The sequence below is a fragment of the Suricata suricatta genome, chromosome 3, assembly GCF_006229205.1.
Source record: "Suricata suricatta isolate VVHF042 chromosome 3, meerkat_22Aug2017_6uvM2_HiC, whole genome shotgun sequence".
Classification (NCBI taxonomy): domain Eukaryota; kingdom Metazoa; phylum Chordata; class Mammalia; order Carnivora; family Herpestidae; genus Suricata; species Suricata suricatta.
Window position 1 is genome coordinate 128,402,748 of NC_043702.1, and position 25,879 is coordinate 128,428,626.

A 25,879-nucleotide genomic window follows, 5' to 3' on the forward strand; every position below is an offset into this window, starting at 1 on the left:
TCTGTATCTCTTGGGTAAATCCCTAGCAGGGCTATTGCTGGGTCCTAGGGGAGTTCTATGGATAGTTTTTTGAGGAACCTCCACACTGTTTTCCAGAGTGGCTGCACCAGTTTACATTCCTACCAACAGTGTAGGAGGGTGCCCGTCTCTCCACACCCTCGCCAGCATCTATAGTCTCTTGATTTGTTTATTTTAGCCACTCTGACTGGCGTGAAGGTGGTATCTCAGTGTGGTTTTGATTTGTGTTTCCCTGATGATGAGTGATGTTGAGCATCGTATCATGTGCCTGTAGGCCATCTGGATGTCCTCTTTGGAGAAGTGTCTGTTCATGTCTTCTGCCCATTTCTTCACTGGGTTGTTTGTTTTTTGGGTGTGAAGTTTGGTGAGTTCCTTGTATATTTTAGATACTGTTTACATTTCTTATACACATAGATTTCCCTGGTGTGATTCTCTCGATCTTGAACGTTTGTTTTCTTTTAGAAACATCTTATCGCATTTATAGGGCTTCTGTCAGCTGTGAGTTCCTTCATGTTGGAGAAGCAAGGACTGTGTTCTGAAGGTTTTCCATGCTTATTATATTCATGGGGGGTTGGTTTTTGTCTATATGAATTTTCTCATCTTCTGTAAAGCATTTTTTTTTTCCACAGGCGTTGCCATGTTCATGACGTCAATGGGATTTCTCTTCAGAATCAGTGTTATACTAAACTATACTATACTAAACACAATCAGATTTTCTTTCTAGTCACAAGGCTTTGGTACTTTCAGTAACTCTTAAAGAGTGAACTGTGCTTGAAATCTGGACTGTAGTCATAACTGGGTGCTGTTTGCCTCTTGCGAGGTTCTCAAATGTTCATAAAGTGACTGGCTCTTTCTGAAAGCCCTCTGATATGTATTACCTTCAAAGAAAGTTTGACACTTTATTATAATTTCTAGTAAGTCAATGCAGTAAGTCATTACATTGTATCAATAAACAGACATTAAATACAGAGGATAGATAAGGCCCTCCTATATTCCTGTATAACTGGGGTACCCTAAAGACTAAGGAAGAATGATAGTTAAATGAGGTTAAGTACATGATAGGTAATTCTGAATCTTAGTAAAACATTTCTGAAAAACTTAAAATTGAGATATTTCTGACAGTATGTAAAAGAGCTTTCTGTATGCTTTCTTGTGATGCAGAGACTATAATCTTGGCAACATCCAAAGTTCCGACATCAGGAATACCATAATTTTGTCTTTGTTTTAATGAAGATTATCATTTGCATTAGGATTAAAATGTAAACAATTCATGAATATAGTGAGACCTTTGAAGAAGGCAAAGAAGACGTGAAAGATTTGACATTTCTGTTAGAAGCAAGGTGCGGCTGTTTTGTAAGTTATATTACTGTTGTTCATCACGATGAGCTTCTTTACCATGTAACAAGGTCAGGGAGAGCAGGGGTAGCATGGCATCAGTAGTAGCTGAAGGTGGCTCCTGTCTCTATCTCTGCTCTCATTACAGGGGCAGCATTAATGTGCCCGGAGAGGGTGGAGGGGGAACAGAATGTGAGGACATTAGGAAAGAGAATTGATCTTTTTGATTTAACATATCATATTGCAGCTTTATAGTTTCAAAACTTTATTCTGTTGATTAAAAATACAGGAGTTGTAGTGAGCACATCGTCTGTGGCTGTGGCATCTTTCTGAATAGCCATATAGGCTGAATGCTAACAGATATATTATATCCCTTTAAAAAAGCTTTACATTGTTGAACATGAGAGTGCCTTAGCAATAATTATCTTCTCCCGTGTGTCAACTATCAGTGAAAGAGCAAAGTTTCTTCTCGTGAGGAGCCCCCCCCACAACCCCTGCAGTCTTGTGTACATTCCATCGCCTTTTCTTCTTTCATTCTCTGTCTACATGCTGGTCTATATTGGCCTTTTCTCTTCTTCTATCTTTAGGTATCCCTACAACATCACCCTTAGAGCAGTCCTTTTAAGAGTGTTGGAACCTCCAAGATGAAATTTAGATCAAGAATTTGACTTTACAGAACAAACCTACAAGAGACATAAGAGAAGCTGTGGCTCCTGTGAAATTGAGTAATTCTTTCATAGGGTAGGTGGTCCTCAGTTGTGACGTCTGCTTCCCATGCGCTTCTGAAATACACTCAGTGGAAAATCGGGCTAAACAGTTTCAGGGCTCAAAATGCGCCCATGAATATTCTTTCAAATACACTTTCAATGGCCATTTAAAAATTGCTTTTATGTGTGTGAGTTACTGTTAGATTTCTCTTTACTGCCTGGTTTTAAAATCCTAAGTTAAATTCGTTTCAACACATTTTAAGAGGTGTCAGGGCCGCTCTATTTCATTAAGCCTTTGCTGAAATACAGACTGACTGACATAATATACTCAACTTAAATCAGTCCTTTTCTTAAATCAGACCCTTATAAAAATATCCTTTGAGTCACTAAGCTCTCTTTTTGGTTTTCATGGGAGATGTTTTAGTATAGGGTAACCTTTGACTAGGCTGATAAGCTGTCAAATTCAAGATAGCATGATGGGAGAATTTATTTCTTCGAGTGTTCTGTGGTGTCTCTTGGAAGAAGATCCAGAGTCTGAGGCAAAGGGAAAAGCACTTTTTTTTTTTCTCACAGAGAGATTCAGTAGCTGTTGAGACTTAGAGTTGGGGCGGGGCAAAATTCCTTTAAGGCTAGCTACTGTAAATGCATATCAAGGTTTAAGAAGAAATTAGTGAGTTCCTGGAGTCCCAGTGCAATTTCAGCTCCATAATTCATTAAATGGATTTTTGCTGTTATTGTTGTTATTTAATGTTTTATTTTGAAATAACTACAGATTTACTGGAACTTGCAAAAAATAGTACAGGAATAATTAGAGATTCATAGGAAATTGCAATAATATTGCAGAGAGGCCCCATTTGTCTTTTACCCAGTTTTCCCTAGAAGCTCCATCTTATTTAAGTCTGGTGCAGGATCAGAATCAGGGAATGGACTGCTATAACATTTTGTCTTACGTTTGTTTTGTCTAACCATCATCTCAGTCAAGGTACATAACTATTGCGATACCGCAGAGATCTCTCTCCCTTGTACTACCCTTTATAGTCAGCCAGCCCCACTCCTGCCTACTGCCCACCATCCTTAACTCCTCGAACCACTAATCTGCTCTCCATCAGGTATAGTTTATTATATTAGATGTGCAAGTAATACAGCATTGTCTCTAGGGAAAATGGTAGCTACCATCTTAAGAGGTTTTTAAAAAACCTGCTTGTTTCTTCACATTAAAAAAAATTTTTTTTAACATTTATTCAATTTTGAGAGACAGAGCACAAGTGGGGAAGGAGCAAAGAGAGGGGGAGACACAGAATCCGAAGCAGGCTCCAGGCTTAGAGCTGTCCACACAGAGCCCAATGCAGGGCTTGAACTCAGAATGGCTTGAGATCATGACCTGAGCCAAAGTCAGAAACTCAACTGACTGAGCCACCCAGGCGCCCCTCTTCACATTTTTTATGTACAAATTCCTCTAGAATGGAGGGCTCCAGTGGAATTTTAATCTATGTGGTAGATTAATTCTTTTACTGTTGCTGTTAAGACACTTGTTCTCAGGATGAGAAGGACTTTTTAAGCATAAAACCAGAATATTAAATCACACAGAAGAGGACAATAAAAGTACTGGCTACTTTAAACAAACAAAAAACCAAGCTCCCTTTTGCACATAAAGAAGATTGGGAAGGTGTTTCCATAAATTTTCTCTCAGTCATTCATAGCCTCCACCTTCCCTTTCCTCTTCTTTAAAAAAATTTTTTTGTTCCTTTCCTTTTTTAAAAATTTTTATGTATTTTGAGAGAGAGAGGGAGAGAGAATCCCAAGCAGGCTCTGCACTGTCAGCACAGAGCCCAATGTGGGGCTTGTGATCTCACAAACTGTGAGACCATGACCTGAGCTGAAATCAAGAGTCAGACACTTAACTGACTGAGCCACCCAGGCACCCCCCTTTTCACTTCTTTTAACAAACATAATTACTCTTACAATTGGGGAAATTAAAGTAGTGATATACAAAAAGAGGATAAATATACCCAGATTCATTGAGACTGTTGGGAAAGTGACACTCAGTAGTGGTGGTATAAATGACTCAGTATTTCAGGAGGGCAGATTGGCAGGTATCAAAGCCTTGGAAGGGTTTGGACTCTTTGACCTAGTGATTTCACTTTTAGGATTATATTTTTAGGAAATTATCAGAAATGTCAGAAAAGGTGCAAGGATATTCATTATAATGTAGTGTAGCCTTACTTATAACAGTAAAATGGAATTCACGTCATGTGTAAAGCTCCATAATTGAGTTTCAATTCTATGAAATGGCTGTGTTGACATCAATTTGACACAATTTATATTAATAGCATTAATAACATTTGGAAATTATATTAATTAGTTAAAAATGAGTTCAGTATTTAAAGATCTAACCCTAGGAATTTTGTCCTAAAATATGCCATCTTTATATAGTTATATTAATATAGTTATATTAATATTTTTAGAAAAAATATTTTCTAGGAGTTTCTAATATAGCTATCATGTCATTTTCATGTTCGTGTAATATCTGTCACTAAATATTTTCTGTCTGTACAAGTAAATAATGTGAAATGAGCCTATATCTAGGCTGAGTTATAAGCACTTGTATTTTTACTGTAGAGTTGCTTCTTCTGTTCTAGAGATTTTCCTTTGGTAATTTTAAATCTGAAGGTTGTAGTCTAGCTTTAGATCCTAAAAAAGTTAGTAATTGATCTCTTCAGAGCACTTCCTAGCTTGTCCACTGTGTTGAAGCAATGATTGCCATTTCTTCCTTCTGTATTCTCCATCTCCATTACTCAAGCCGAAAACTTGGGAATCTCAATGCCTCTGGATACCTCATTCTTGGCTTATGTTGTGTGGACCCAATTTTTGACCAAATCCTGCCTGCCTCCAAAATATCTTTAATCTACCACTTTTTTCAATATAAGGGAATGTTACCTTAATTTTTGTTTTAATTAAATTTTATAGTATCACCGTAACTGTCTCCTCAGTCTCCTCAGTCTGTTTCTTTTTGCTTCTGTTTTAAAATGTTATGGGAGATAGGCATACACCACATTTAAGAAGTCACGTATTTCCACCAGCCTCCACCCTTGAGCCCCATGCTCATCCAGTGCCTTAGCTATTCCTTCTTGCATGAATTTATGTCCAGTTTTCAGATAATATTATCTAAGTGTCTATTGTTGATGATTTAAAAAAATTTATTTATTTTGAGAGAGAGACAGCACGAATTGGGGAGGAGCAGAGTGAGAGAAGAGAGACAGAATCTCCAGCAGGCTCTGAGCTGCCAGTCCAGAGCCCGATACGGGGCTCAGACCCATGAAGCTGCGAGATCATGACCTGAACCGAAGCCAAGAGTCGGATGCTTAACTGACTGAGCCACCAAGGCGCCCCTGATTTTTGAAATTTTAGATATGGCTTACTGACTCTGTACTATAGAAAATAACTTCATACTTTTATATTGTTTCCCTTGACCTTTATTTATACAGTGGTCTTCCTCCTCTTTTTCACAGATAGTTATGTCACAATTTTGACATGAAGAAGTAATCATGGCCCAACTATAAAGAATGGTGTTAAATTTTGTGTTCCTTGATCTAATAACTTACTTAAACTTACCCTGTACTTGTCACTAATTCTTCTGCCAGAAATGAGCTTAGTGAATGTGTCTTCTCAGAGTGTTCAAACGCTTAGGTATTGTTTCGTCTTTGAGAGCATCTCTCCTGGAATCTCTGACCTCTTGCTTAGTTACTGTCTGGACTGTTCTGAAGCTCTGCTCACAGCTATGTCCCAGGATCTCCCTTTATTGTTAATCTGGGTATTTGCCATATTTTCTTTCTGTGTTGGTTCCTCAGTTTCCTGGATCCCATGTCCTTTTCTTCTTAATTTGCTAGTTTGTTTTGAGGACCACATATTCTCCTAGCTGTCTGAGAATAGGTCCATAGAAAACTAATTCTCTGACACTTGCAAGTCTGAAAATGTGTGTGGTATTCTTTTATACTTAATTCATTTTTTTGTTGGACATAGAATTCTAGGATTTTGAAGACTGTTTCAGTTGTCTTTATCTTTCAGTGTCGCTATTGAGGTATCTGATACCTTTGATCCCTGTTTTTCTATATGTGATCTAGTTTTGTTCTGTTATGTTCTTGAATGTTACAGATTTTAATCTTAGTCTCCAGTGTGCTACAGTTCTTTTTAGGGTAGGTCTTGTTTTGAGGGTTTTAAAAATTTAATCCTCTGTAAAGAGCACTAGACAGATCTTGTTCTTAAACTTCTTAGGGGAGGGGCATTAAAAAATTTGAGTGGGGAGAATACCTAGGTGGTTCAGTTTGTTGAGCATCAGACGCTTGGTTTCAGCTCAAATCATGGTCCCAGGATTCCGTGATCGAGCACCATGTTGGGCTCCATGCTGAGCATGGAAGAGTCTCTCTTCCCCTCCCCCCACCCCCACCCCTGCTCACGCGCACATGGTCATTCTCTCTCTCAAATAAAATTTTAAAATTTGGGGGGGGTGTAAGTTATTTTTCTCTATTTTCTCTGTTCTCTCTTAAAATTCCTGTAATTGGGGCATCTGGGTGGCTCAGTTGGCTTCAGCTTAGGTCATGATCTCACGGTTTGTGGGTTCAAGCCTGCTTTGGATTCTGTGTCTCTGTCTCTCTCTGCTCCTCCCCCTGACTGTACTCTATCTTTTTCTCTAAAATAAATATTAAAGAAATTATAAAATTCCTGTTATTATTCAGACACTAACTCTTATGCACTCTCATAATATTTGTACTCCTGTTTTGAGCTAATTTTTTAAAAAGATTTTGTCACTTTTATCTCACAACTCTTATGGTGATTTTAAAAATCTCCCTTATTGTGTTTTCTATTTCCAAAGGCTGTGTTTTGTTCTCTGAATATATCCTTCTGTTTTTGCCTAATGGGAGCAATACCTATTCTCATCTCTTTGAGAGTAATAAATATATGGTTTTATCTTTTTCTTCTCTCAGTTTTTTTGGTTCCCTTCCCTAACTCAACTTCCTCAGAGTTCTTTTCCTTTTTTCCTGTGCATTTTATCTCTTTCTGGTGGTGGTTATTGGTATTGTAGCAGGACTCTTAATCTGTTTTGAACCTTGCACTCCCTTGGCACCTGAATGAAGCTGGTGGGGCTGAACCGTTCTTTAAAATTGAAAGAAATCAATTCTGTTAAAATACACTTCTCACATTATTTTGTAAAACTGTCACATAGCAATATATATGTACTTTTTTATTAACAATAAGGTCCAGAGATGATGAGATCATAATACCAAACTAGTGATGAGTATAAATGATACTTTTGAGCTATCTGTACCAACTGTAATGTGATATGAAAATGAAAATATGTGTGATTTTCATCAGTGGTAAAGTCACATGCATTGCCAATTCTTCTGTGATCTGTACTGTACATTTATGATAAAAAGGAATGTCATGTCATATATTATGTTAGTATAACAAACATTTAATTGTTTAAGTTTCTTAATCCCTTTGAATTCTATTGACAGACCCTGTGGGGTATCAAGAGTCCTTTTATTAGAGGTTTCATGACCTATCTGGGGTGGTTGGCTGTCAGCTCAAAGAGTAAGGTACTGGAAAGCTGATTGGAAGCTCTGAGTAACTTGAGTAGGAATGGGGCTTGACAACTAGTAGGGTTCACTGTACGTTGTAGGAAACTCAGCCTCCTCTTGACATTCGAAGGTCTTCAGAAGGAGAATCCACCAATCACCCTGCGGAGTGTAGGTCTAGTTACCTATGTTCTCATAGACCTGTAATTTTGCCCTCTTATATTCTACTGGTTGCTTTCATAATTTAGCTGACTGGTTACAGTATTGGACATGTTCCTCTTGAATAAAATGGTTCTAGGACAAGACACAACTGCCTTTAATGTTTTGAAACTCTTAATAAGAAAACTGAGCTATTCATGAATTTACTTTTAACCTATATTTTCAGGAGCTTTCAAGTTGTGGATGGAATAAAAAAGAAAAATATAGTTCTGCACCAAATGCTGTTGCCTTCACAAGGAGATTTAATCATGTGAGTTGCCTATAAAATTTTGATATTTAGTTTCTGAAATTCAGTTCCTCCATATATAATTTTTCATTAAGAAGTAGTAGTTTAGCCTTTCACATCATTGCTGGGATGTTTTCAGCCTGTATCTCTTCAAATACTGTCCTCCTGCATGATCTCTAGTTTTTTCCTTCTGTAATTTCTGTTGGAAATTTGTTGGGACTTGACATTATTTTTTCTTGTTTCTTAACCTTCCATATTTTATGTCTATTTCTTTGGGGTCCATTCTGCATGATTTCCTTAGTTTTGTATTTTAATTCACTAATTCCCTTCAGATGCCTCATTTCTGTTTCAAGTTTATGTATGCTTTTACACTGGCATCTTTTTTTTATATTTCTTAAATAATTTTCATCATTTTATTTTATAATTTCTGTTATTATCTGGAGTCCTTGGAGTACTAATTCTCTGTTATTTTGCTAATCCTTACTCAAAATGGTTTTTATTTTTATGCATTTTCTAATTTTGGATTGAACGCTCATCATTTAAGCTTTATCTGTACTTTGTGGGAATTCTCCTGCCATCCAGATTGAGGATATATCTCTTCTGAAGTGCTTCTTGTTTGCTTTTGCTGGTACCAAAAATTATACTGACTTAGGACAGTTTTTTATATGTTTTGGTTGGGAACATCCATACATTGCTGTAGTAGAAATTTCTACTCCAAATCCAACTAAGGGCTATTTACAAATTCTTATAAAAGACTTATTTTTCAGGGTACCTGGGTAGTTCATTTGGTTAAGCCTCTGACTCTTGATTCGGCTCAGGTCACCATCTCACAGTTCATATCGAGCGTTGGGCTCTGTGCTGTGTGGAGCCTGGTTGGGATTCTCTCTCTCTCTCTCTCTCTCTCTCTCTCTCTCTCTCTCTCTCTCTCAACCTCTCTCTCTGCCACTCCCTCGCTTGTGTGCACCTCTCTCTCTCTTTCTCCCTTAGGTAGACATAGAGGTAGTGGAGTAGAGATGGGGGCCTTGTATTTGAAGGAATATTAAATCGGAGCCCCTGTGTCACTGAGAGAAAATCCTCCATGGGCAGCTCTCACGCCTTTTTGTGTAACCATTGCTTTGCCTTTATTTCCCTCTTTGTTTCAGCAGGCAAGAATTCTACCACCGAACCACCAATGCAGACCCCTCTTTGTTTCGGCCTCTAGGGGAAGAAATCCTTCCTTTCAAGTTAACCACACATTTTCTTTTAAGAGCTTGTTGTCTTTAACCCAATATTTCTAGGAGTTTATAGCAAGTAGTTTCTCAGGATTTGGTTCACTGTATTTCCCCCAAATGGAAGTAGATCAGAGTTCTAAAAATTAGATTAAACCATTATTAGGGACAGAGGGCAAGCTTACACTGAATTTCATATTCAAGTTATAGAGAAGTTGTTTTCAAAACTTTTCTGAGTTGGTCATAATTTTTTATCACAGTAAAATTTTTTTCTTCGCCATACAAAAACATTATAATATTCACAAATATAACCTTATATTTTAAGCAGTAATACTGTTCTTAAGCCAAAAAATTGTCAAATAGGTCACACTGTACCAAAAGCTTTTATCCTTATTCCAGATCATAATTGATCCTTTAATCTCACTTAGTGGCTCCATTACTCTATTCATTTCTCCTAGTAGGGTCATAGGAGATTTGAAATAGCAAATTTTGAAAGAAGTTAGAATCTTTTAGAGGGCATCTGTATGCAACATTATTTTTAAAATGAGTTTTTTGGGGGTGTCTGGGTGGCTCAGTCAGTTAAGCGTCCGACTTTGGCTCAGGTCATGATGTCACGGTTTTTGAGTTCAAGCGCTGCCTCAGGCTTGTGCTGGCAGCTCAGTGCCTAGAGTCTGTTTTGGATACTGTGACTCCTTCTCTCTCTGCCTCCCCTCCACCTGTGCTGTGTCTCTCTCCATCTCTCAAAAGTGGGTAAACATTAAGAAAAATTTTAATGAGTTTTTTTGTAGACAGCATATTGTTGGGTCTTCCTTTTATTTTTTTTAATTTTTTATTTTTTTTGTTTTAGGAATTTTAACATGTAGATTTATATAAGCATAATCAAAATTCAGTTTCATCACCCTAAAAATTTCTTTTGTGCTGTACCCTTGTAGTCACACCCACTCTCTATCCCTGACCCTTGGTGACCAGTGATCTGTTCTTGATCACTGTATTTGCCTTCTCCTGACTTTTATATAAATAGAATCATATAGTACATACCCTTTTGAAACTGGTCTTTTCACCCTCTCAAAGCATAAAGACTTTGAGATTTATTCTTGTTGTTGCATGCATCAATAATTCCTTCTTAGAGCTGTGTAGGATCCATTTGACATCCATTTGAATTTGATAAGTAGTAGTTTTTCTTTTTTAATTACCTTAAATATATATTAAAAGCATCAAATTGTTTCATCAAATACATCATTAGTATCTTAGCAACAGAAGTAGATTGTAATTGTTCTAAGAACTCATTTTTACCCAATTTTATTCTGTATATTTTCTTAAAAATCTCCTCAGTTGTACTTCACAACAATCCTGTGAGGTAGACATACAATTGAATGTTTTAAGGAACCTAAGGTTTATTTTGGTTTTAGGTGGAGGTTGTTTGTTTTTCAAATTTTTATTTAAATTCTAGTTAGTTAACATACCTTTCATTTTTGTAATTCAGTCTGAATCTCTGCTTTTCAGTTCAGACTTAGAAAGGGTACAAAGATAGTTCAGAGAGTTTCCGTGTTCTTATGTACCATATAAGACGTTAGCTTCCCCCAGTGCTAACGCCTTACATAAGTATGGTTATTGGAGCCAGGAAATGAGCATTGGTACAGTCCTAAGCTAAGGACATTCTTCAAAGTTCCCCAGTTCTCTCACTAATACCCCTCTTGTTGTTGTTACAAGATACTTTTGGATCCCACATTGCATTTAGTTGTCACTATTTCTAACAAGAGATATCTTGGGGTCTGCTTTTGTCCTCTCAGTGCTTTTCCTCTTAACTCTAACGTTTTTCTGTTTCTTTGCATGTATAGTAATTTTTAAAATTATGTAGTCATCATTATGGATGATACATAATAGTGATTCTGGATTCTGTTCTCTTTTTTTTTTTTTTCAAGTTTTTATTTACATTCCAGTTAGTTAACATACAGTATAATATTAGTTTCAGGTGTACAATTTAATGTTTCAGCAATTCCTTCCGTCACCTGGTGCTCATCACAAGTGCCCTTCCTAGTCCCCATCACCTGTGTCACCCATTCCACCTCCTCCTCCTCTCCAGTAACCACCAGTTTGTTCTCTGTAGTTCAGAATCTGTTTCTTGGTTTGTCTGTCTCTCTCTCATTTTTCCTTTTGCTCCTTTACTTTGTTTCTTAAATTCCAAATATGATACTTGTCTCTGACTGACTTATTTGTCTTTTCTTCAGTGATACATTTTTCTGCATTTTTAAAAATTTTATTTAAATCCAAGTTAGTTAACATACAGTGTAATAATGTTTTGTTTTCTTCTTTTGAGCATGCTGATTTTTATTTTAGCAAGCAATTAACTTGCTGGACTTAAACTCCAAATTCTGCCTCTCCTTGGAGAACAGATAATTTCCGTTAGGTTTTGTTTTCAATTAGACTTCTTAGAGTTTCCCTTGTACATGTACAGTTTGAAGGTCAGCCAGGGAGTTAGATGGCATTTTTATATAGATTTGGGGGACCTCCTTCTTATCTTCCCCCTTTTTCTAGAATTTCTCCCCTCACTTTCTAGCCAGCTGGCTTCTGACTTTTGAAACCATTAAGACTATATATGGCTTTCTGCTTGACATTTAGCTGCCCACATTGTGGTCACTGGAAAGTGTCCTCAGTGGACTAAGTGCAAATCTCATCCAATGCATCTTCTTTAAAGAATCAGTTCTTCTGTTTCTGCCTTCTTTTTGTCCATCTCTTTTGCTTTTAAATAGTTGTTTTTATAATTTGGAATTAAAATCAGGTGAGCACTCCCAAAGATACTACCTAACTCCACATTACCAGAAATGGAATTCTCCCCCATCCTTTTAAGAACTATGCTTTCTATTGATTTAATAACATGTATTGCAGAGAAATTGAAAAATATAGAAATGTATAAAAAAGCTGAGGGGAGAACGATTACCTCAATGTGACTATTGTTAACATTTCAGCATATATGCTTTTTTCCATTTTTTATTTTTTCTTAATTTAGTAGAAATTATGTTGTACCTATAATTTATAGCCTTACTGTCAATGCATACTATTAAATGCTCCTGTATCATTTTATGTTGAAAACGTTTTTAGTGTCTCTATGACCTACTGTGATTGAATTATGTCATACTTTTAATAATCACTCTATATTGGATATTTCTCTGATAACTTTGGGGGCATGCCTTTGGCTAGTTGGTTCTTGTTTTCTGTTTTCTTTTTTTATTGAGGAAGGATTGTTTAAATTTGTTTTAGACTTTATGTTTAGATAATTGGAAATATGACTGATAATTAGAAGTTAATGCTTTTAAGAATACTCATGATAATAGGTTATGTTTGTTAAGAAAGACTCTCCTTTTTGAAAGTAGAATTTATAGATGTTACATATTATCTGTGATTTTCTTCACAGTATTCCTGGGCATTTGAGGGGACAGCAGGAGTGGAGGGGAAAAAGTTTGGCCATAACTTGTTAATTGTTGAAACTGGTTGATATGCAACAGGGACTTCATTATTATCTTCTGTTCCGTTCAGTATACATTTGATTTGATGTTTTCCATGTAAACAGTTGAGAAATTATCTTTAAGCTTAACATGTTTTTGGCTGCAAATGCAAGGTTTTTATAACACCTCTATATGATTATAAAACTAAATAAAGCAAAAACAGTTAAAAATATTCTATGAATTGGGCGCCTGGGTGGCTTAGTTGGTTAAGCATCCGATTTAGGCTTAGGTCATGATCTCGTGGTTTGAGACCTGCATTGGGCTGACAGATCAGAGCCTGGGGCCTGCTTTGGATTCTGTGTCTCCCTCTTTCTCTGCCCCTCCCCGGCTCACACTCTGTCTCTCTCTCTCTTTCAAAAGTAAACATTAAAAAAATTAAGGTTTATTCACTTTCATTCTTTTTCATTTATTAGTTGGAATAATTTTATGAAAAGACATTTTCCCTCATGTGATGTTTGCCTACCCAGAGATCCATTTCCTGTAAGCAAGGAAGAATAAATGTTCAATTCTTTACCTTTATTTAGCAGTTTTGAAGATAATGAATTGGTATTCTATATTCCTCTAATAGTGACCAACTAGTTTTTTATTTTTAAATACCATTACGAACTTATAAATTAAAACATCATATATGATGTGTTTTAACCCATAGCAGTTATCTTTTTTTTAAATATGTTTTTAAGTTTATTTATTTTGAGAGAGACAGAGAGAGTGAGAGTAGGGGTGGGGCAGAGAGAGAGGGAGAATCCCAAGCAGGCTCCACTTGGTCAGCACAGAGCCACATGCGGGGCTCGAACTCGCAAAACCATGAAATCATGACCCGAGCTGAAATCAAGAGTCTTAGGCTTAACCGACTGAGCCACCCAGGCACCTCAATAGCAGTTATTATCTTGACTGAAACTAATACTGTTCCATCTTTGGCCAGTGGAAGTCTCTCCAAGTTGGCTTTCATGTCCTTTGTCATGACTCTAGCAGTCTTTAAGAGTTTCCTTGCCATCTGGTATGCAAAGATATTTCAGGTTCATTTTGTCCATTACCTGCTCCCCTCCCCTCCCCCTCCCCTCCCTGCCCTTGGAATCAACATTTCTTTAATAGGTCCTGGTTTCTTACAGGGGTAAATAGATCTGAATGCTAACAATGCTCATTGCTATTTTCTATGCCCTTTTCAGCAGATATAGCTAAGATTTCTATATATCATCAACACACAGAGACACACAACACACAACTATTTAAAGATTAAATGTCTCATGAGTTTATATAGATACTTCTAGTTCAAATTCAGGACCAGAGTTTTATTTCCAACTCTTCTGTATTACATCCGTGTGTTCTTTCTTCTACACACAGAATCCTGGTTTTCAAGACATGTTGGTTGCCTAGAGCTTGTTATCCATTGCAGTAGTCAGGAAGGGCTCATGAGAATGGTAATTCCTGAATTCTTGCATCCTGGCAAATTTGCCTGCCCTCTGTAAAATTCTCTTTCCTTGATGATTTTTGATGTATTACTCCTTTTTTTCCCTGACAGGTGTTATTGTTGATAAGTCTGGTGATAATTAAATTTTCTTTTCCTTAAAAATTACTTTATCTTTTTGTCTCGATGGCCAAAAGATTTTTTCCCAGTAATTTTATTGAACTATATCTTTGTGTTGGTCTTTCTGGATCAGTGTTCTCCGGTGCGGCTGGCTTTAGCTGGGATTGTTGACTAGGGAGCGCTCACACTTAGCCCCTCCAGCACGGAGGCCTCAGGAGCTCAGGGGCCTCAGTGCTCTGGCCGTCAAGGCAGAGGCGCACGCTCTTTTATGATCTTCGTCTGGAAGGTAGCATCAGTTTCATTAATTTTCTTTTCATTAAAGCAGTCATGAGCCTGTCCAGATGAAATGGCAGGTGACATAGACCCCAGCTTCCAATGACAGAATGACAAAGACTTTTTGGCCATGTTTTAAAACCATGATGGTATTTGTCTTAAAATTTGTCCAGCATTAAATTTAATAAAGTCAGTGATCATGCAGTTTAGTTTGAATTCACAGGTGATATTTGCCAAGGTTGTTGACAAAATAACATACAGCTTCTGATATATTTTAGAAGTACATGTTATCAGAATCAGGGATAATTATTGACATTTGTAGCCCAGATATAGTAACAAATATGAATATGGCTTTGTAAAATATAACATCTTATATTTACATACAGATTTGTAAAATATATACAAAATATTTACATTTTGGCAGTTTATAGATGAAAGTTGCAAGTAAAATCTGAAATCTCACTAAAACAGGGACAAGAAATGTGAGGCAGTGGTAGTATCTTTTGCATTATCATTTCTTGATAATACACCTTGTTTTTAGATTTGGATAAGTTCGAGCCAATGGATAGTACCTTGATTTTATCTTCATAGTAAATGAATTAAAAATGTTATATCTATGATAAGCAAACTTTTTATCAGAATAGATGGGGCATTTTAGTGATTTAGATTTAGTTTGCCTTATGATGAATGGTTTTTAATGTTCTTATAAAGAAATTGTGAAGATGGTTTATTGAATTAGAAAGCATTATGTGATTTTAAAAATACAATCTTAGTTTAATTTTAGAATGGCTTTGATATATTTTCTGTATGATATTATTTCATAATGTAAGTAAATGGCAATGTGGGATTACACAGCCACAGAAAAACTTGCCCTAAGTAGCATATGTTATAATGTGTGTTCTTAGAGCTTATCTAATTCTGCCATGGTGTTTCAGAGTACAGCAAAATTACATGTATTTATGTAGTGTTCTTGTTGTAATAATGCAATAAAACAGGTTTTATTAGCTCCTTCAAAATTTGTTTGCTTTTACAAATCGAAACTCATAGTGATGCTTATACACACACGTACGCACACACTCGTATATCTCTATGCACATACATATCATGTATATATGAAATGTGTGCAACATTTGAAGACTGGTTATATATATCCTGGTGGGGAGCTGGGAAGGCAAAAAGAAAGGATTGGTTTTTTAACCAGCTAAGGTTGGTTATCAAGGAGCTCCTGTCATTAGCTTGATCCTAGTGTGTAAATAATCTTGCCATTCAACTCCTTTCAATTTTTATTTGCAGGTAAGCTTTTGGGTTGTTAGAGAAATTCTTCATGCTCAGACGTTAAAAATCAGAGCAGAAGTTTTGAGCCACTATATTAAAACTGCTAAGGTAAGAAAGACTTGTATTTTTATTTTTGAGTCCAACCAGTCAGCATTGTTTGTGAGTGAATGTTGGCCTGTAATACTTTATTTACTACTTATTGACCCTGGAAAATAAGGCCTATTGATTAATATGTTGGCTTTTTCAATTGGATGCCTGTTTTCTTTGCCTTTTCTTTATTCCTCCTATCTTTCTCCCTTTAGATCTTCCCTCCCTCTCTTAGAGTAGCTGTAATATTTATTTGACTGGATAAGTAGGCAGAGATCAGATTATGGTGAAGTATAATATTTACAAAATACTGGACTCTTCTGCAGGTAATTGAGAAAGCCTTATAGGATTAAGTAGGAAAATACATATCGATGATTTGCTTTTCAAATGTATCACTGCCAACCTTGCGGAGAATAAGACTTTATTTTCAAAGAAATGGTATAAGAGGATGTTAACCAAATATGTTAATTGGGTGGTTATTGTGGAGCATAGATAAGGAATACAGCAAGAGAAAAGGAGCGTGGATTTCATGGATGGTCAGAACTTAGAGAGGAGAGTGAACAAGGCATTCCACAAGAGGATACTCACATTTCCTTAACTCTCGTAACAACTCTTACATTTATGTTAAGTTCACTAAAAGGTGTAATAATTTTCATTATTCTTATAATAAATTCATAACGTATCTCACATCTGAATGAAGGTGGACTAAAATGAGAATGCCATTTTTAGAATTTTAAGTTATTGTAATTATTGTAAAATTGTGACTGCTGTAATGCTTCCGTATTTTCCTCCTGCACCTGAGAGCAGTTGTATGCTAATGGTCTGGGGCACTAGGTGGCAGAGCTAGCTTTCGAAATGTGACATTCTGTGGCAGTGTCATAAAAATTTTAAAAACATTCTCTGTGATATGTTCGATAAATATTGGGTTTAAGCTGGCAGAAATTCATGTCTTTTCTCCATACATTCCAATTTTGTTTTGTTTTCTGGTATTTTTGTTAGTTTTTATAATGTGCTTTTGCACATTCCACTCAAAACCATCAACTTCTGCCTGTCAAGCTCGCCGTTACCCTCCTCCTCAAGTAATCATTTAATTCCAGTTCAGACTCTTAGACTTTTAAGTTATTATTGACAGTCGTTTCTTTCATCCCAAGCCATAAATTCATAATTTTTTTTGTCTCACACTGTCTCCTAAGTCCCTCTATTCTGACTCTCTGTCTTGTGTATTTAGTCATTATAAAACTTGCAGGTCTTTTACTTCTTTTAGTAGACTGTTTCAGTCAGGTTTCTCTGGAGAGACAGAATAAATATACACATACATAAAATGTATAAGGAAAATTAAGAAATTGACGCCAGTGGTTGGGGGAGGGGGCTGGCAAGTGTGAAATGGATTGTAGGGCAGGTAGACAGACTAGAAACCTCAGGCAGGAATTGAAGCTGCAGTCTTGAAGCAGAATTGCTTCTCTGGGAAACCTTAGTTTTCATACTCTTAAGGCATTTCAGCTGATTAGATGCAGCCTACCATATTATCAGATGTAATCTTTTTTAATTAAAATCAACCAATTATGTATGTTAACTATATCTGCACAGTTCTACAGCAAAATCTAGATTAATGTCTGGTTAACTGGGTACTATAGTCTAATGAAGTTTGACATATAAGACTAATCATCATATAGCTACACAAAAAATTTATAAAATACATTTTAGATATCAAAAGAATGATAAAACTGACACCATGTACCAACTGCATACTGAATTCTGATATGCCTCCACATACCCAGTCCCCTGCCCCCCCCTACTAAAGGAACCATTGTCCTGAACTTCCTGTTAGCTTTTCTTCTCTAGTGGTGTTGTACATATATGTGTTCCTGAATAGTACATTATTGTATATATTTTTGAATTTTGTTTAAATTATCCCATAATTACTTTTATACTTTTATGACTTAATGTTTTTACTCAGCACTGTTGCTGAATGGCTTTCAGTGGGCCTGTGTTGTAGTGTTCTGTTGCTTGCCTGTACCACCGATTCTTCAGTATATTCTGACTTGGATAGTTTTCACATTTTTGTTGTTATAAACGTGGCTGCTTTGTCTTGTGGGATTCTTTTTGTACTCATGTGAGGGTTGAAGCCCTAGAAATACAGAGAAAAGATAAATTACCTTTAAAGAAATGACAGAACAATAGCTTTCATTGAACATAATGAGAATGAACATTTTTTTCTGTGTTGGCCGTTTAGGTTTCTCTCTTGAAATGTCTGTTCAAGATCTTTGAACAATTGTCTCTTATAGTGTTGATCTTTTACTGATTCCTGTAATGGTTTTTTAATTTAATTTTAGATGCTGATTCTCCAATATATGTTTTTATATCCATCTTTCTATTTGTGGTTTGTCTTATTAACTCTTTTCATGTTATCTTTTGATAAGATATTCTTACCTTTAGTAGTCAAACTTACTGATCTTTAATTTTTATTGTCTCATTTAAGAATATCTCATTTAAGGGGTACCTGAGGGGCTCAGTCGCTTAAGCATCCGACTCTTGATTTTGGCTTAGGTCATGATCTCATGGCTCATGATCTCAAAGCCCTTCATTGGGCTCTGTGCTGATAGCTCAGAGCCTGCTTGGGATTTTCTCTCTCCCTGTCTTTCTGCTCCTCCCCAACATGTACATGCAGTCTCTCAAGAGAAATAAATTAACTTTAAAAAAAAAAGAATATCTCATTTAAGAAAATTTTATAGCTTTGATTTTTGTATTTGAGTGTTTAATCCATGTGGGATAAATTTTTCTATATGTATGAATTATGGATTATTCATATTTTTCATATGAGTAAAAATCTGGCACCATTTTTTTTATTGATGAATAATTGACAAACTATATCCTATTAGTTTCAGGTGTATAGCAGTGATTCATTATTTTTATACATTGTGAACTCAGTATGTATAGTTACCATAAAAAATTATGTAGTATTTTTTACTGTATTTTCTATGCTGTACATCATGTCCCCTTGACTTACTTATTTTAGATTGGAAGTTTGTACCTCTTAGTCCTCTTCCACTATTGAACCCACTCCCCCAAGCCTTTCCATCTGATAACCAGCATTTTATTTCCTGTAAATCTGTTTGTTTTGTTTGTTCATTTGTTTTGTTATTTATATTCCACATATAAGTGAAATAATACTATATTTGTCTTTGTCTTATTTATTTCACTTAGCATAATACCCTCTAGGTTCAACCATGTTACCACAAATGGCAAGATTTTCGTTTTGTTTTGTTTTGTTTTGTTTTGTTTTATGGCTGGGTAATATTGTATCATATATACCATGTCTTTATTCATCAGTCACTGGACACTTAGGTTGTTTCTATATCTTGGTTATTGTAAATAATGCTACAGTGGACATATGGGAGTGCGTATGTCTCTGTGAATTTTGTTTTCCTTTTCTTTAGATAAATACCCTTAAGTAGAATTGTTGAATCATATGATAGTTCTATTTAAAAATTTTTGAAGATCCTCCTAGTGCTTTCCATAGTGACTACATCAATTTACAGTCCCACCAGCAGTGTGAGAGGGTTCCCTTTTCTCCACATCCTTGCCAACAGTTGTTATTTTTTGTCTTTTTGTTGGCAGCCAGTATGACCAGTGTGAAAGGATAGCTTATTGTGGTTTTGATTTGTATTTCCGTAATGATTAGTGACACTGGGTATCTGACACCATTTTTAAAAATCCTGTGTTCGAGTAATCTTTATTTTGCCTGGAAGTATTTTTAATTTATCTTATTTTTTTTAAGTCTTTAAAAAAAATGTTTTTAATGTCTTTATTGCACTTAGAGGCAGAGAGCAAGCAGGGGAGGGCAGAAAGAGAGGGAGACACAGAATATGAAGCAGGCACCAGACTCTGAGCTGTCAGCACAGAGCCCAGCGTGGGGCTTGAACCCAGACTGCAAGACCATGACGTGAGCGGAAGTCGGACGCTTAACCGACTGAGCCACCCAGGTGCCCCATACATTATCTTATTCCTAAAAAGTGCTATTCCAAGGGCCCCTTGGCGACTCAGTCGGTTAAGCGTCCGACTTCCACTCAGGTCATGGTCTTACAGCTAGTGAGTTCGAGCCCCACGTCAGAATCTGTGCTGACAGCTCAGAGCCTAGAGCTTTGATTCTGTATCTCCCTCTTTCTCTGCCCCTCCCTTGTTTGTGCTCTGTCTCCTTCTGTCTCTTAAAAATAAACACTTTTTTTACAATGCTATTCCAGACCTAACGGTTTGGTGTATTTCTTTAGACACTAGGAATTAGTATCTTTTCAGTACTCTGGGAAGATAATCTCCCATTATCACTCAGATAATTGTTGCTACCATTACTTTTTATCATCTTCTTCTACAACTCCCATCTAGGTAAATGTTGGCCTTTTTTCTCTCCCTCTCATGTTTCCTAACCTTTGTTTGGCATTTTTTAAAACTCTTTGTTTTTCTTTTTTTTTTAATGTTTTATTTATTTTTTATACAGAGAGAGACAGAGCATGAGAAGGGGAGGGGCAGAGAGAGAAGGAGACACAGAAGTGGAAGCAGGCTTCAGGCTCTGAGCTGTCAGCACAGAGCCTGACGCGGGGCTTGAACCCACAAACGTGAGATCTGACCTCAGCCAAAGTCGGAGGCTTAACTGACTGAGCCACCCAGGTGCCCCAACTTTTTGATTTTCATGTTGCATTCTGGATAATATCTTCATGTCTAGTCTTCATTTTATTTGAGGCCAGTACCTGACATTGTTCCCATTTGTGAATTCCTGTTTTTTCATTTTCATTTTTTTAAGATTGAGTTTTATTGAGTTTGTATTTCTCAAAATTTAATGGGAATTCTTTAAGACCTGAGTTAAGGTGGTCTATTCATCAGAGTTCTTCAGTTCAAAACAGCCATTTTTGCCTCGGACTCTTTTGGTGGTGGGTGAGGACCGTTCTAAATGATTTTTAGATAGGTCCATTAAGATGTAAGCACCTGGTAGTATGAGGAAATCTGGGAAGTTAACAGTGAATGTCAAGTAGATCTCTTTAGCAAACTGATGGAATCTAATTTAGGTAGGAATTCTACAAGAAGATGTTTACAAAGTCTAGTATTGGCAAGTGGGTGATAAGTACTGGAACACTACCAGTTGCCTAGATTTTAGTTGTTGTTAATCTAAAGTTTTGTTGTATTTATTCTCTTTATTTTTCATCTCTCTTCTCCCTTCTTCTTAAATCTTCAGAAACTGTATGAGCTGAATAATCTTCATGCACTTATGGCAGTAGTTTCTGGCTTACAGAGTGCTCCAATCTTCAGGTTGACGAAAACATGGGCAGTAAGTAAACTTCCTGGTTAATGAAAGGGTTGGACTTCTTGTTGGAAGTAAAGATCTATTTCGTTTGTAGTCCTCAGTAAGGTTAATGTTATGATAATAGATGTGGATCTTCAAACTATTTTGCACTCTGGTTTTTTCCCTAAAAACCTACATTTTCCTCTCTCAAGTATTTCACCAGGCTTGTCAGGTAATTTTTGGGTAAATTATGGCTTGGTGCTTGTTTTCTGCCATTTAGGAAATCATTTTTGTAGAATTTGTGTGAGTGTCTTTGACAACATAGTATTTCATGTTTACTGATGGGGAAATGTGGGTTTTTTTGTATTTAATACAGTTTTTTTGCATTTAATCTTATGAGGATTAAACTTTTGGAAAGTTTGAGGAAGCTCTAAATGGTAACTTTCAGTGAATCTTAAATATTACATATTAAATTTCCATTTTTTAGTCAATAAACTCTTAAGAGTTTTTCCTTAGGATTAATGAAAAACCTGATAGCTAACATGGAATTATTCAGTGTTGCTGCACATTCTGATATATGTTTATTTGTTTTTATCACTTTGACAAGGTCAGGGTGTGAATATTGACTTCCGCAAATTTATGTACTTTAATATTTGAGTGATGTGATACTGGTCTCAAGCTTTCTTAGTGTTTTTTGTTTAGATATTATGTACATAAAATTTTAGGTCCAATTAAATCTGTTCTTATTTAATATTATTCTTTAATGTTTAAGAGCAATGATTTTATTACATTTTGTACAAAAGATTATTGTATTCTTAGGGCCCTGTGATAAAGAAATGACTTTTAAAAACATTTTTTTCTAACTAAAATACCATTTTTATTTAGCATAGTATTGCTTTTACTTTTCATATATCTGAAGAGACACATGTTCCTCATGAAAACCAGGGTGTTTTTCTGTATTGGAAAGACGTTAAAATGGGAGAGCTTATGATTTTATTTGCATTTTAGAAACACCTGGGTGGAGGTTTTTTTGTTTTTTGGGATTTTTTTGGTGAAGGGTTTTCTTACTTTAAAAATTCTTTTTGGTAAGATGACCTTACTCTCTTTTCTTAAAATCTGAATTTCATTGGGGAATGGAAATGATTATAAATATACAGTAATGAATTCCATCTTTGAAGTCTTAGAGTGAAGAATTTATACTCTGATTTATATTGTGGTTTGGAAATGAGATACATTTCCCTCAAGTTAATTTTTATTTTCCTTTAAGATACTTTTGTTTTATCCCTTATGTATTTGCATGGAAAAGAATTTTTTTTATTTAGGAAGTTTGGTTATTAATCTGAATAAAATCTTTGGTGTTTATATTAAATTTTGAAGTAGCCTATACTGTGCCAGGCACTAATTGCTTGACAAGGAGCAGTAAATGGTACAGACAGAGTCCCATATTTATACTCAGTAGCTAACAGTCTACTGGGAAAAAATAAACTGTAAATAAATAAATCGTATATCATAAATAGTGATGAATGCTCTGAAGAAAAATAAATTAGACTAAATGGGATAGAAGAGAAAGCAGGTAAGTATTTTATACAGTATAATTGACCCTTGAACAACACAGGGATTAGGGATGCCAACACCCCTGCACAGTCAGAAATCTACACGTAACTTTTCACACTCTCCCTCCCCGACGAACTTAACTACTAATAGCTGACCGTTCACTTGGCTGTCTTAGCAATAACATGGAGTCAATTAACACATATTTTGTATGTTACACATATCATATAATGTATTCTTACAATAAAGTAAGATAGAGAAAAAGTGATATTAAAACCATAAGGAAGAGATTATGCATTTATAGTAATGTACTGTAAGAAAATTCCCATATAAGTGGACCTGTGCAGTTCAAACCCATTTCGTTCAAAGGTTAACTGTGTATGTATGGTAAGAGAGTCTCCAGAAGAGCTGGAGGAATTGAGAGAATCATTTGTGTGAAAATCTGGAAGAAAAGAAAAGGTACAGTATCAGGTATCAGGTATCAGGGCCAGTACAAAGGCCCTGATAATGTTCAAAGAATAGGGTGGTCCATGTTGACTGAATGGAATAAGGAGTAGTTGATAGTAGGAGATGAGTCCAGAGAGGTGGGATCAAGTCAGATAACGGAGATACCATTTATTGATATTCTGGGGCCACTGTGTTGGCAATGGGACATAGGGGTTCTATTTTACACATACAAAGTTTGAGTTGGCTGATAAATATCCATGTGGAACTATAAGGTCAAAGTTAGGTATACAGGTTTACAGTAGGAGTTGGGGCTAGAGATATATATTTTTGATCATCAACATAAAGATAGTATATAAAGCATGAGGTTGGATAAGATCATCAAAGTCATAAGTACAGATGAAAAGCTCTGGAACCCTCTAAGCATTAGAGATTGGACAAATGAGGAGTGATCAGCAAAGGAAATAGCATGATGGGTTTTTTCCATAGCCAACTAATGAAAGTGTTTCAAGGGAGAGTGATCACCCTGTCAAATGCTGCTGATAAGTTGAATTAGGTGAGCACTTTGAGATAGCCATTGGATCTGGGGGTTGGAGAGGACTGACAGTCTAGGCAAGAATGGTTTCAGTACAGTGGTGGAATGAAAGCTGATTGTATTTGAGAGAATTTGAGAAGAAAAAATAGGACAAGTGTAGAGAATGAATTTGAGGGAATTTTGCTGTAAATGGATGGGCTGAGGTTCTGCAGAGAAATCTGGCAGCTGAGGGGGGCGTGGAATATAAGACCAGAGACTTGTGGCATTTTGTTTTGTTTTTGGAAATGAGATCCATGACAGTATGTTCGTATGCTGGTGCCCTGATCTAATAGAATGAGAGAAATGGTAGGTGAGCAAGGACTTTTTTGCAGCAATACCCTTGATCAGGTAGGACGGAATTAGATCCAGTAGTGTATTGGAGCAGAAACAGTTTATCCATTTTTTTAAAATATTTTTATAAGTTTATTTACTTATTTTGAGAGACAGCAGGGAAAAGGGGCAGAGAAGGGAAGAGAGAATCCCAAGCAGGCTCTGCACTCTCAGCACAGAGCCCAATGTGGGGCTTGAACTCACGAACTGTGAGATCATTACTTGAGCTGAAGTCGGACACTTAACTAACTAAACCACCCAGGCGCCCCTACAGTTTATCCATTTTAGCAGCAGAAAAGGAGAATGCATTTGGTTACCAGTACAGGTAAGATGGTAGATTTTTCTACAGAAATCAGTGGTGAGATCAGTAGAAAATTCTACTGATGATTTGTTTCTTAAGACATAAAAGGCAGAGTAATTAGTTGAGACTGTTGGGGTAGAGGTGTTGGAGGTTTGAAGAAAGAAGAATGAATAAAAGTCATGTAGAAGAGTGTCAGAGTGAATTAACTAATAAAATGTAGTAAGTTTGGTCTGGTGGGCCTTATGATTGAGACGTTTGATCATGAACTTAAAGTGAAAACAGCAAAGTCATGTATTCTCCAACCAGGTTCAAGTGTTCAGCATAAGCCTGGAGTAGTGATAAGAGTTGTGTTTAACCAGAGTTGGAATTATTTTAGGCTTGTTTGTACTGTAGTGTGGAGTCAAGGATAGCACAGGAGATAGCACAGGAGATTGGATAAATGTACAAGTTGTTTTAGTGATAAGTGAGGAATTTAATCCAAAGAGAGAGAGAAAGAATAGTGATTTTTGAAACTGGATTGGAAATTCTGGTTCAGGCAGTACTTACTGGATTCAGGATAGTAAAGGGAATAGAAGCTCAGAGTGGTAGAAGTTAAGATCATTGGGTGTAGATAAAAACCATATGATCCTGTTAAAAGAGGCAGAAAAAACATTTGACAAAATACAGCAGCCTTTCTTAATAAAAACCCTCAAGAAAGTCAGAATAGAAGGAACTTACTTAAACATCATAAAAGCCATTTATGAAAACCCACAGCTAATATCCTCAGTGGGGAAAAACTGAGAGCTTTCCCCTGAGATCAGGAACATGACATGGATGACCACTCTCACCACTGTTGTTTAACATAATGCTGGAAGTCCTAACATCAACAATCAGACAACAAAAGGAAATAAAAGGTGTCAGAATTGGCAAAGATGAAGTCAAACTTTCACTTTTCGCAGATGACATGATACTCTACACGGAAAACCCAATCGACTCCACCAGAAGCCTAGAACTGATCCGTGAATTCAGCAAAGTTTCAGGGCACAAAATCAATGTACAGAAATCAGTTGCATTTTTATAAACCAATAATGAAGCAACAACAGAAAGAGAAATCCAAGAAACTGATCCCATTCACAACTGCACAAAAAAAACATAAAATACCTAGGAATAAACCTAACCAAAAATGTAAAAGACCTGTACAATGGAAATTATAGAAAACTTACGAAGGAAATTGAAGAAGCCACAAAGAAATGGAAAAACATTCTATGCTCATGGATCGGAAGAATAAACAATGTTAAAATGTCATTACTACCCAAAGCAATCTACACATTCAATGCAATCCCCATCAAAATTACACCAGCATTCTTCTCAAAACTAGAACACACTATCCCAACATTTGTTTGGAACCACAAAAGACCCCAAATAGCCAAAGTAATATTGAAGAAGAAAACCAAAACAGGAGGCATCACAATCCCAGAC

At 36.2% G+C, this 25,879-nt stretch overlaps 1 protein-coding gene across 3 annotated transcripts in view; it reads left to right on the top strand.

Moving 5' to 3' along the window:
* Positions 1–25,879, top strand: part of RALGPS2 (Ral GEF with PH domain and SH3 binding motif 2) — a 170,058-nt gene that overhangs the window by 65,262 nt on the left and 78,917 nt on the right. For all 3 annotated transcript variants that reach the window (XM_029935138.1, XM_029935139.1, XM_029935140.1), the window contains 3 exons: positions 8,019–8,102; positions 15,881–15,970; positions 21,174–21,266. In XM_029935138.1, coding sequence (XP_029790998.1) covers positions 8,019–8,102; positions 15,881–15,970; positions 21,174–21,266 — 267 coding nt within the window. The remainder of the gene's footprint in view (positions 1–8,018; positions 8,103–15,880; positions 15,971–21,173; positions 21,267–25,879) is intronic.